Consider the following 13,575-nt stretch of genomic DNA (forward strand, 5'->3'; position numbering starts at 1 on the left):
TCTTCCTAGTATTACTAATGTAGTCTAAAAGTTCAATATATTCCTTACTTAGAATTGCCACTCCTGAACATTTTTCCTCTCCTACATTCCATGTTACTTTTCCTTCCTATAATTCATTTATTTGTATTCTCTCTTCTTCTGTCAAAATTCTTATGTCTATTAATATTATGAATCAATATGCAATAATCTACACCATTCTAGTACATCTAATCTACTTTTAACATTCTTGATACTATTCACATTTACAGAGAATTCATTTCACTCTATAAAGAGTATTTTGTTAATCTTCATCCTTTCTTGTTTTCTTGCTATTCTTATGTTTTTATATTCACATTTTCTTTAACTCTTTTTCAGATATAACTTCTTTTGATTTTAATTCACACCCATTTCTCTTCTCCCTTGTCACTTGCATTGCTTATTTCTTCTTCTTTTTCTATTTATTCCCTTATACTTTCCTTTATTTCCACTGTTATATCTTTCTCATTTTCTTGTTGTAACTTTTCTATGTCACCTTCTGTATCGACCTCATTTACTATAGCTTCCTTCCTTTCCTGTATATTTTTTTCTTTTGCATCACAATCCATCCATGAATGTCTTACCTTTTCACATTTAGTACATTTTAGTTCACATTATTTTGCTTTACCACAAACTAAACACTTTCTTTTATCACAACTACTAATTAAATGGTCACGGTCATTTTTGCCACAAAAACATGCCTTTGGTTGTCCCTAGTATCTACCAAATCACCTGTTCCCCTCCACATTAATTATACTAGGCACATAAATTATTTTTTCATTTTGCATTTGCAATAAAACTTTACATTCCCATCCCCCAGTCCATAAACCTCTGCTGTCAAATATTTGTAATATCCATTACTTCTCTACATACAGTCTTTAGTCTCTTAAAGTGTCTCTTTCAACCTCTGTATGAAACTGTACGTACATTCTCTTTTTTGTTTCTCTAATGCCTGTATGACATACAAGTTCCAAGGATTATCATTCCTTTTTTTACATACTGCTGTAAGAATTTCTCTATATACTGTGTTTCTTTGAAAAAAATGTCACAAAAAGGGTCTTTATTAATACAAATAAATGCTCTTACCTCTCTGGGTTCAAAATCCAGTGGTGATATGACACTGTCCCATATTTCATACCTGTCAAGCTCTTTTTCTCTCTTACTACTTATTCTTATGCAAGGTTTCTTCTCATTTCCATTTTCCTTTCATCTTTTCATCCACCTTCTCTTACAGTATGCGCATATGATTTCTTTTCTTCTGTCTTTATTCCTTGCACTTCCTTTTTTTATTCTATTATTTATCCCCACAATACTGCTTTTTTGCTTTCTGGTTCACTTAATTCAATTAATTTTTTAAGTATACATCCTGCGATCCCCCCCAACTGAGGGGTTGTAACAACACACTCTTGTGTTGTAGGTTCCTTTGCAAAAAGGTTTTGCTGAAATAAATCCTCTGAATCTGGATTACATACTTCAGACACTTCTTCTCGCCTTGGAAAAAACTTGCCTGCCTTTTTGCTCATCTCCTCTCCATTCTCCTCACTCCCGAATCATCTTTTGCTGCCTTTGACCTCTCTGCTGTTCGACCAACAGCTACAATTGTTCCCAATACCTTCGAAACTCCTTCTTTGCACTCCATGTTCATTTTTCAGCTTCCTGCTTCTCCAAGCTGCCTACATGCCCAGACCGGAAAACAGGAAGTGTAACATCCAAATGCGTCGCTGTATGCCATAGAGTAGGGAAGTTCTCTTATTAGCCAATTTCCTCAAGTACTAGAAATACCAATTCGGGTCTCCTCTGAAAAGAGGCCACCTGCCTAGTCAGAAAAACTCAGTCAACAAAGGGTAAATAAAAAATCAAGATCAAAACACTGTGATCAAGTGATCAGCAGAAAAGAACTGGTGGCTCATGCTCTAGGCATACTCTCCTAGTGCAGAAAAACATCATAATGCATACTGGTAAACTGCATGCATTGCCTCAACATGTAACCTTCAGTGAAAAACTCCAACCTGATAGAGAGACAAAAAATAAGGCTATCCCAAATGCAGACCCACCAAAGCAATGTACCCCAATAATGTATCAGGCCATCCGGCATCATCTGGAAGACGTTGGTGTTGTACATTAATAGGGTAAGTGCACAAAGTAGGGAAATGTGTGGGATGAACAATTCCTAGATTACATGGAGTGCACCACCTAGCAAGTTGAGGGACATACGGACCCTTGCTCGGGTGCACTGATAGCTGTAACATGCAAATGCAACGTCCTCTAGAACCATCTTAAATCGACAGTAAGCAATAGCTCCAAGTAATCTGGACCCACTTCTGCAGAACATGGTGACGCCACAAAACCCTCCATCCCATGCCCCAGGCTGCCCTGGCACTATGGCTCTGGGCATTACTCATACATGTCTGGTGGGCCACACTCCCTGCACTGCCAGACACACTCAGCATTTTATCTGTCTTCTGGCAGCTGCTGCTCTCTCCATGTAAAGAGAGTGGAAATGTTCATTCAGCAGCTGTCTGTCTTACCTTCTGTGGCAGTGCTCACACCACCTCCTTCTTGCATGACTGTATTCCCATTCTGTATCAGTCTTTTTGTTATTATAAACATTTCTGGCATTTCTTAACTGTAATGTGTTATACTGCATTTGTGTCAATTTTGCGTGCTGTCGGTGGATGCTTTTTGGCATGCTAAGTGTACGTTATGTGACATGTTAAAGCCCAATATATCCCCTGTGAAATACATGCTGCTGTGTTGGGTTGCTGTACTGTGTGCCGTTGAGGTCTGTAGGTGAACCTCCCCTAAATACATGTATGGAGTAGCATGAGGTGATCCATCACTGCTGTGCGAGTCACTTAGATAATGTACTGCTGCTTACCACTACAGATAAGTTTGCTGTGTATGCCACTTCACTGGTCTTTACTACTGTTGTGTGTGTCTGTAACCATTTTTTGTATACCCTGTGTGAGATATCTGCATCCATTACATGCATTGCAGTTGTTTCAGTGTTACTCTTACTGCGGCATTTTGTTGCTAACAGACCATTCTGTCCTATATGGCGAAGCCTGCTGCCATCTTTCTGCAGCTGCATGCAAAGCTGACATGTCTGCTTGCTAATGTGGTGTGTCATTCACTGATGTCATTACTTTAGGATGTGTCATCATTGCCTGGCCAGTCTTATGCATCACATTACATGGAATTAAGGTACACTATGTTCATAGTTTTCTAACTTTGTATGACATGGGAGACAGAGCAGGAAGAGGACATGGCTTCTGTTCATGTTCATCTCAGGTGCCCGTTATGCCCTACATAAAGTCAAAATAAAACGCTTACAATGGCAGTATGAAAATGCCTTATACATAGTTGATACACCGAAATGCGCATATTATGCTGCTTGGGACTCCATATCTAGGGCATGCTAGATCATTCACTATATAGCTCCTTGTTCACAATACAAAAACTGAGTTCATAGTGAACACTTCTATAATATTGCGTTTGAATCCTGATTTGTACTATGTATGCACCAGCACTCACCAGATTTCATATGTTGTGCATTGTACATGAGGGTTTACAAAGCGTCCCCCATGAACTGATGCAAGATTATTAAAAAAGAACACTGCTCAACCATAAATGATTGAGAACATAATACCCCACAATCCATCCGCAAAGTTCAAAATAACTGTTTGCACCCTAACTTACACACACTAATTCCACAATCATACTAATGTGGGGGAATGAGAAACTTCTCAAAGCAGCACACTTCGATGCTGCACAAACAGTAAACCTGCAGTGCCTAGCTATAATGAGATAAGTACTTGTGTTTGGACAGACAGAACCCAATCAATTGGTCAAGTACATCTAAGGAAGCCTGTTTTTAAATCTAATTGTCTATCAGAAGAACTATCTGCCTCTCTGCCATACTTTAGCTCTGTTAGTCCCATCCATTTGTATGCTTTAAGGTTTCACCTATTAATGTGACTGACCGTCCAGTGCTGAATTGTTGAAACATCACTGTAGTGCATGGACAGTGGTGATTACAATCCAATGTCTGGAAAAAGACAAATCAGTTAAGCACCTATAAAGTGTGAGATCTGATCTTAACTAATGTTAAGCACCCCCTGCTTCAGTTGTTAAGATTGGGCATTGTGATAGACAGTTAAAAATCTGTTAGTACTGACTGGCAAATGGCAGAACAGACTTGTTTCTGCCTGCTGTCTGTGTCAGTAATGAGTCCTTGACTTTTTGTAACATGACAGAATGTCTTGCACTGCATTTCTGACAGTGATTGCTGATTGCTTTATGGTTTTGAGAGCCGGCAAAACACTTAGCATTTTTTTCTTCTGAAACTAGTAGTACATGGAGCAGATAAAGCTTGCTGAACTGCAAAGAATTATGATCAGGTCTCAGATCAATAACCCTTTTATTATGTGTTTTAGACATGGATGCCAAGATTCACCTCTCGAGCTTTGCCCTGGAGGTGAATTACTTGGCATCCATGTCTCACACATAATAACACGGTTAAAATGGGCAACCCGCTCATAATCCTCTATGACTAAACTAGGTTAGATTCCAGCACCGGTCTCAGACTCCTTAGTCATGTGTTGTACAGCCATTTAATTCCAATACCCCAAAAGAGAAATGCTTTTTGCAATGCTATTTGTAAATAAATTAAACTGAACATATTGAAATTGAAAATTTGCTGCATGCAATAATCTATTAGCTGACACCTGCATCCATTTTATAAAAGATACACTCAGCAATGTATTTGTGCTAATTACTCACCAAAGGGGACACAGGTATCCGATGTACCTGAAAAGGTGAGATAAAAAGATTGAGATTTAATTCTGCTTTTCTAGTTACTTTTAAACTGTAAAATAAACACTTAAAAATTACTTACTTGATCCACTGGAAAAAACAGAAAATTATGGTTACATTTTACTCTTAAATACTGTTATCTTTTATTAATAAAGTATTAATTAACAGCAACATAATCACGTACTTCACTCATGTTTCTCTGATTCAAAAGAATAGAAAATAATAACACAAGAGAAATAAAGGAAGGATGCACAGGACATTTTAACAAAGCGCAAAAACATAAAATATTCACCCTACTAAATGATCTTTGAAAAGGCTCTCTGCAGTGGGTAGAACTCATAGATACATCTTTTTTGTCCCTCTCTTTCATGATTTTTAAAAGTTGGTATATGGCTCCTCTGGACCAAACAAAACAGCATATTGCTGCACTAGCGCTATGGGATGAACATGTTCTCAGGTTCCAAAGATGTTGAACACTAGTCAAAAGGTTAGTTTGTTTGTTTGTGTCTTTCGGCTTTTCCCGGTTAGGAGTCGCCACAGCAGAACTCCGATCAGCTAATGATTGGCAGTAGATTTTTTACGTGCCGAGTTTGCCAGCCCTGATGCACAACCTTCAACGAAAGTACGCCCATTCACGCATGTCTCCACACAGAAGACGCTCTAGCTGAGAATCAAATGGCACAACATCTTGCTGTAAGGCGACAATGCTACCGCAGCACCACCACTGCAGTTAGTCAAAAGGTTAGCTATTTCATGTAAATGAATGTTATTCAGCACGTATTCACCATATTAGTTGATCTGTGAAGGAGGCCTTCTGCAGTACTTAAGTGCTGGGATTGTCTCTTGCTTTTATCATTTATCATTATTATACTCCTCTTTTGTCAGTTAAACAACATTTTTTCTGGCATCCTTACTTTTGTAGATGCTGAATTATGGGATCATGCCCTGTTCATTTCAGCCTCTAATCCACGTAGCATACATAACATGTAAGACAAGGACTAAAGAACCAACTTTCAAAGGAGTTCATCTGAATTTGTTGGATGGAGTGACTATCCAGATACTGCTATGTATCTGTTACACTCTATCTGCCACCTGCAGAAGTTAACTATTGGAAAGAATGCCAAGAAGTGAAAAGTAAAATTTTACAGGAAACTAAACCCATTATGTGGCCAAAAGGTGTACACTCAAAAAGCTGAGTCCTGTAATATATTGATGTGCTAAAGAAGGTCTAACCTAATACCAGGAATGAAGGTTCAAGCAATATGTTTGGTGAATATTAACATTGCTTGAAGTGGATAAAACCCTAACTACAGACCAGGTAACCTGAGTGAGAAACATGGGCAAATAATGAAGTGACATTGAGGAGAGGTGTGCCTATCAAGTGGGAGCGGGACAGTACCAAATGTCACCTCATGAGCCCTTGTGGGGTCTGGGTCTTGAAAAGTATTGATGCCAGGCTGGGCTACAGAAGGAGCTGGATAAGCACATCAACTCTATGGTCACAAGCAGGACAATTGCTTAGTAAGGCTTCTTATAGCGTGGGGGGGGGGGGATACTATGTCAGCAGAAAAGTTCCTCATCAGATGAATTATGGATAATAGCACATCTACTGAAACCAGCTCACTTGCTTGTTGAGCAGGGAATTTAGCCCTTATAAGCTACCTGAGAAGGGAACCACCTTGAAGCAGAACTTCTCTCAGATGGAACATCCCCACAGTGAAGGGAACTCTGGGGATCTGCTGGGGTGGGACTTGCAGGTGGAGGCAATGGGGTAACATGAAGGGCTTGATAGTCAGCTGTTGGGGGTGGAGAAAAAAAATGACATTTGGTTAATTTTTGAACTGACAATCAATGGGCTCCACTATCCAAAATAGATTAGTCTTGAAGCAAGCAAGGCAAGCAGTCACACCCCCTGTTAAAATGACCACTGACAGCACTATTCTCCAGTGGGAAGTGCACTGTCTGATGGCATAAAAAATACAGTTAGCAAGCCACTTGAAAGGCATTGGTTTAGCTGCTACAAGCTCCCCCCACCCTAAATCAAAGGAGATGAAGAGTTGTTCCACCTTCCTAAACTCAGGAATCTGCTTCTGCTAAATGCAAGGAAAGGGCATGAAGAGATAAGTCTCCACTACCTCTTTCCCAAAAGAGAAAAAAATGAAAATGAGTGCACTGGTTTAATGACAATTGTGGCAAAACTTTGGGAAGATGACATAGGCTAGTCCTAATGGAACATAATCCTTATGAAAGACCAGACATGATTCGCTACAGATATAAGCCTAAAGTTCTGAGATTCTGTGAGCAACATTGATGGCTAGCAACAGCAACATGTTTCAAAAGAAAACTCCCAGAAGAACTGAACCAGCAAGTTTAAACAGAGGACTTGTGAACATGTCAACAAGGAAGTTTCGGTCCAAGGAGGACAGCGGCTCTTCAAAGACAGGTGTAAACTGCATGAAAAAAATGCTTAACCATTTGATGCTAAGTGACAGTCATGTCCTACAGTAATTCATGATGGACAAAGATGCTAGAGGACTAAAGAACTGAGGCCCAGATCACAGAGGAAGTTAAGAAAGGCCAAATTTACCACATTCTGGCATATTAAGCACAGCACAGCACGGGACTTCTCTCTAATAAAATGGATTAGTAACATGGGCACAACTGAGTATAAATCAGCAATAAAAGTGTTTAAACATCAGCTTTTCAGTCACACATTTTAGTGCTGAAAATGTGATGAAAACAAAGCCATCTAATCTTAAGTTTGTAGTTTTAATAAGTTCTTTAATATTCAAAACTGCCACTTAGCTTAGGTGACTGACCCACATTTAACCTGAGGTGTCACTTAGGCTCCTTCTGTGCCAACAGTGTACCATCGTTTCTTACATGGGAGGAGGCTCAGCCATGCCATCCTGTATAGGGACTTACCTGAGCCTTTTGCCAGAGATGCAACACTGGCAAATCAAAACTGCAGCAGGAAGTCACAAACAAGGCTACTGCAGAAGCTGTGGTAAGGGTCTTAAACAATTCTTCCTTTAGTCCACAATCAGAACTGGCACCTTTTCTGTGTCTGGTCCACTATGGAGGACTTGAACCTGGACAGGGAAAGTGAACACTTGAAGGAACAAAGCTACGGCAAGTCTAAAGAAATCATTCTGTTGCCCACTGAAAGAAAATCATGGACTCATCATGAAGTAAGGAAAAAACGTGATGCAGCCCATGCCAAGTATGCTGAACCAAAGAGGTCATGCAGGCGCCTGCTTTAGTGCGTTTCATAAGGAGGTAACTCCAAAAAGCAAAGTATCTCCCTTCTTGGGAGCAAAGGGAGAGAAATGCAGATGACTCTAGACTGCAAAAACATCATCCTTAATGAAGACTTCTTGGGTGAGATACCAAAGATTAATCTTTCTCCTTCCTCAAATACTTAAACAGATTTTCTGTCAATCAATGGAGGAATTCATAAATCTGAGGGCTTCTCCATAGATGTGGTGATGAGAAGAGGAGAGCGTTAGGGAAGGGAAGCTTCAGTGTCCTTATCTATCTCAGAGTTTATGACTGTAATGATCCTCTGAGTCTCCTTCCCAGGACACCGATGGAGAACCCCTCGAAATCCTACCTATAAGATGGGGAAGCCAACACTTGTCTAATGAGCACTGGCTCAAGCATATAACAGGCAAGTGCAGGTGGCCAGATGACAGGACTTTGGCACCAAAGTAGGACATGCCTCTAAAAGGAGCATTATTCAAAGGGGTTGATAAAGTATGTATACAATAGTCATGTCAATGGGTACCTACAATTTGGGATATTTGACTAGTCTACTAATGGTCCCCTGGATTAACAGCCTGGTAATAACCTGTGAATGTATAAGGCACTGCGATGTGCATTTATGTACGTCAGGGCATAGCATATTCATAGAGCAGAAATTAAGGAGCAAGTGGTCAGTGAGACCTCAATTGGCAAGTATGACTCTACTATGGCAGGAGAACCAAATCTGACACATCTCTAAATACCTATCAGTGTGCTAAAGACTACCCAAACAGAGGTGAACAAGTTAAGATAATGGAGGAAAGCAAACTGTCTGAAGATACAGAATGCAATAAAGAGCTAGTTTTAGATGCACAGATTTTTGTAATAGAATCTTTTACATTAGCTGTGATATGACATTTACATACATACATACACCCACCCACCCACACTAGACAGCTGCAAAAGTAGACATACAGGGAAGTACAAAAGACACTGAAGACTGCCATTCAAGTCTGGAGATAGAAAAGAAGCTCCTTTCACCAAGAGACTGAAAATACCAGAAAATAGGACAAGTTAAGTGTGATACAGACACAGAAGTAGTTCTACCTGGAATAGATTTGTTAATAGGATGTCTTTAAAAGGGGCAGGGATGATCCCGGTGATGGAAAATGGTGAACAGTGATTAACCACCAGTAATCCTTGAAATCTCTAGCTGTGGATATTACTGTATCAACAGTCTAGATAAATACAGCCTAGATAAGAATCACTGTGAGAAATGGATACTCACAGCTTCAGAAAACACAACCTGGAAGGAGAAACATGTCAGTATTAGACATGCTTCTGTCAAGAGATTACAGAAAATGTCTTTTTTGTTCAGGAAACAATGGCTCTGAATGTATTTCTATTTTATACAAATTGCTGACAGCTGTGAGGTTTGCCTGAAATGTAGCTGACTTACTTATAAATCTGTTGTTGTCATGCCTCTAACCTCTGAGCACAGACAGTTGTGGATTTACAATAACTTAAACCTGGCACCTTCATGGCTCTGATCAGTATGCAAGTTTCAGAAACTTTAAACAGATTTACTCAGTACTGGATAAGCAAGTATGACTTGCCTCAGAAATTATTCAGGGGAAAAGGTGAAGAATTCAGTGATCATGCAGAGAAATAGCAGAGAGCTTCAGTAAGAAAACTATGGCCACAGCAGCACTCAGACCCTGGAAAAATTGGGCATCAAGAAAGACAAAACTGGGCATTATAGTAAAGGCTATTAATGGATGTGAGGATGTGACTGGGACATGACAAAAAACAAAAATATACTATGCAGAATGTCTACAAATAAATCTTCCTTCAAATCTAATTTGCTAAGATAACAAGAGACAATGGCAGTGGGAGAACACATTACAGTATTACATGCACCAAGGATAACATGTTGCTGTGGCTGAATTTTCATACAGAATTCAGAGAGCACTAAAGAAACAAATGAAACACAATCCAGAGGCACAACCCGACAAATGGAGCCGACCTGATGAAAACCTTTTTATTCACACAAAGAGCACAGAACAATGGCCAGTAAGTGCTTTCATGTTTTTCTGAATGCTTCTTCAGACTTTGGATTTGCTTTTTTGCTTATCAGGGGCACTTTATCCAGAGCTGTGTTCTGTTTGCCTTGACAGCACTAAAGAAACAACTTTGTACCTCAAGTGAAAGGTTTGATGTTTGGCCGGTTCCTATTTGGCATCCAGCACAGAACATGCTACTAATCATGAAACAAATATATCCATTTGGAAAAATTCATTCTGTATACATAGATCTAAAATTTCAACTCCTTTGTACAGAAGAATCCATAAAACTAGCTACATTCACTGATGCTTCACATGAAAACCTATATAATTTTGGCAGTCAAGAGGAAAATTTGATCATTTTGATGGGAGAACAAGAAAGGTTCTCACCCCTTCACTGGCAGTCAAGAATAATGGTATGGAGTACCCTCATGGAGAAACTCTTGTCACGTCAGATAGTTTCAGCAATGCACTCTTTCTAACTCTCCTATTCTAAACTTACAATGGATGACACAAGGTGTCACACATGTCAGGTAAGTGGTATCAAGAGACTATTATTCCTCAGTTGAGGTAGTTAACTCTACAAACCCCATGTCACAAAAAAAGGTAAAATAAAATAACTCATTCAAAACCAGAGAACACACAGGATCTTGTGGTCAGCTAAAAAAGGCAACTGTCAAGCTGACTAAGAAGGCAGCCTCTATCTCTGGATTTTTAAAAGCACTTGCTAATGGAAAAACAGAATACTGACTAATGGATCAGTGTGAAAAATACTAAAGTACAGTTGTGTTTACTTACCATAAATGTAGATGTTCAAGTGTTGCAGTTATCACACTTGGGTTATCTGCCTGCAGGTACCCCTCAATTGGCCCAAATACCAGTGTCTTAGGATTTCTGCCTCACATGCTGTCGCTTCTTCCATGATGTCAGGCCGTCAGAGGTATAAAACAGGCAGCCAATGCCATTACATCAGTTTTTCTTTCCCCAAATGTCAGGAGTCCCCAAAAATAGGAAGCTAGTATATGGTGGGGAACTCCACCAGTAAAAAGTAAATAGCAATGCCATTAGGAATGGCCATAGAGAGGAGAGGAGAGGTAGAAAGACAGAGAAAGCCAGGGGGCTGGAGGAAGGGAAACCAGGACTGCAACAGTGAATATACTCGAACATCTACGTTTATGGTAAGTGTACACAACTGTACTATGTTTTTCGTGTTTCTCTGTTGCAGTCATCACACTTGGGTTGATTCCCAAAGCTGAGGAAGGGTGGAGGCAGTCAAGAAGTGTTAGGGCTGACTAGAAGGCCTTGCAAGACTGCTGTAGCAAATCCAGCTCTGGATTTAGAAAAGATTGGTAAATGGTAATGCTTGAAAGTGTGTACAGAACTCCAGGCTGCAGCTTCTAGGATGTCTCTGGTAGGGACTCCTCTGAGAAATGCTGTAGAGGTGGAAGTAGCCCTAGTGGAATGTGGTCTGATCCCCTGTGGAGTTGGTTTTCCATGGTGCTTGTAGCAGAAATGAATGCAATGTCCTATCCATCTGGAAATAGTATGCTCTGAAATGGCCTTACCCTCTGCCCCTGTAGCAAAGCTGACTAGCAGCTGGTCATATTTTCTGAACGGTTTAGTCCTGTCAAGGTAGAACCTGAGCTGTCTGTGCACGTCCAAGGAGTGCAGGATCCTTTCTCCTTTATTCTGAGGGTTAGGGAAAAAGGTAGGTAAATGGATGGATTGGTTTAGAGCCACACTGGACACTACCTTAGGCATAAAGGAAAGGACGGGTTAGTCCTGAGGGAAACGCTGTCAGCATGGAAAATAATAAAAGGTTTCCACAGCCATGAGTGCCTGTAGATGAGACACTCTTCTTGCTGAAGTTATGGCTAAAAGCAAGGCTGTATTCCAAGAGAGGAATTTTAAATGTGCTAAAGCTGCAGGTTCAAAAGGGGAGTAAGCGTGAGCTTTTCCAGTACAAAGTTAAGGTCCCAGGCAGGGGTGGGTGCTCTCCTAGTGGGCCTTAAGTTGTTAGCCCCTCTCAGGAACTGTTTGATGAGAGGGTGAGAAAACAGAGGTGGCTCAGTATTACAATGAGCTGAGATGGCAGAGGCATGAATCTTAATGGAGGAGGACAGGCCTCTGTTGAGCAGCTCTGCTAGGTAATCCAGGATTAGAGGTAAGGAGGGCACAGTTGTGTCCTTCCCTTTAAACTGAGTCCAACAACAATATCTTTTCCACTTTTCAGCATAGGCTTTCCTAGTACTAGGTCTTCTGGCTTCAAGAATGACATCCAGCACCTGTTTGCTGAGGGTTGCTGGTCGAGTATTCAGGGGATAAGCCAGGCTGCTAGTTGTAGGGATTGCAATTGTGGATGCAAAACCTGTCCCTCCTGCTGTGACAGCAGGGAAGGAGTCTGGTGAAGGTGGCACTGTTGTCAGACTGCGCAAGAGTGGGTACCAATGCTGGCATGGCCAGTCTGGGGCAATAAGAATTGCCCTTGGCCTGTCCTGTTTTATCCTGAGTAATACTTTTGAGAGGAGGGGCAGAGGAGGAAAGACATAAATGGAGAGGTTTTCCCATTGAAAGGATAAGGCATCCACATTCCAGGCCCTGCTGTGAGAGTTCCTTGTGCAGAATTTGTTCAACTGGTGGTTCTTGGGGGGAGGCAAAAAGGTCCACCTCCGGTGTCTCCCACCTCTGGATCAAAAGGTTGAAGGTGTTGGGCTCCAGTTTCCACTTGTGTGGGTCTAGGAGATTTCTGCTTAAGTCGTCTGCCAGTGAATTTTGTTTGCCTGGCAGGAATTGAGCTTGTAAATGCACTTGGTTGCTCAATGCTGTTTTCCACAGGGCCATGGCTAACCTGCAGAGTGGATAAGAGTGGGTTCCCCCCTGCTTGCTTATGTACCAAATAACTGTGGTCTTGTCTGTATTTATGAGCAGTTGTTCTGGAAAGATTAGGTATTTGAAGGCTGTCAGAGCATTCTGTATGGCCAGCATCTCTTTTTGATAGATGTACAGGAGAATCTGGGCTGGGCTGGGCTGGGCCTCCAGTGTCCCTGAATGCATTTTCCTGCCATGTGAGCTCCCCGTGTATAGTCTGATCAGTCTGTTGTCAGGGTTTGGGCGATGAGGGGATTAGTGAAGAGCAGTCCCTTGTTGTGGTTGCATGCGTCTGCCCACCAAAGGAACTCTGCCCTTAGACAAGGTATGATTGGAATTACTGTTTCCAGGTCCTGAGAATGCTGGCACCAAAGACTTTTTAAGTACCACTGAAGTTTCCTCATATGCAGTCTTGCATATGGAATTAGCAGAATACATGAGGCCATGAACTCTAGGGCTCGCAGTATTTGTCTTGCAGATATAGCTGGGTTCTGGTGACCATTTGTTTGAAGTGGTTTGTTAGATAGACCTGTTTTTCTGAGGTGAGAAATGCCATCTGGGAAGTTGTGTC

The 13,575-nt window shown here is 41.0% G+C and overlaps 1 protein-coding gene across 42 annotated transcripts in view; it reads right to left on the minus strand.

Annotated features, from left to right (window-relative positions):
* The window catches only part of LOC122809254 (titin-like), a 3,339,665-nt gene that overhangs the window by 177,864 nt on the left and 3,148,226 nt on the right, over positions 1-13,575 (minus strand). For 39 of the 42 annotated variants that reach the window (XM_044080625.1, XM_044080596.1, XM_044080621.1 and 36 more), the window contains one exon: positions 4,798-4,824. In XM_044080625.1, the coding sequence (XP_043936560.1) occupies positions 4,798-4,824 (27 nt within the window). Of the gene's footprint in view, positions 1-4,797; positions 4,825-4,912; positions 4,921-13,575 lie in introns of all 42 variants that reach the window. The other 3 variants (XM_044080604.1, XM_044080603.1, XM_044080585.1) reach the window with 1 other exon arrangement.

Source organism: Protopterus annectens, chromosome 8.part0 (genome assembly GCF_019279795.1).
Source record: "Protopterus annectens isolate FY-2018-M chromosome 8.part0, PAN1.0, whole genome shotgun sequence".
NCBI lineage: Eukaryota > Metazoa > Chordata > Ceratodontiformes > Protopteridae > Protopterus > Protopterus annectens.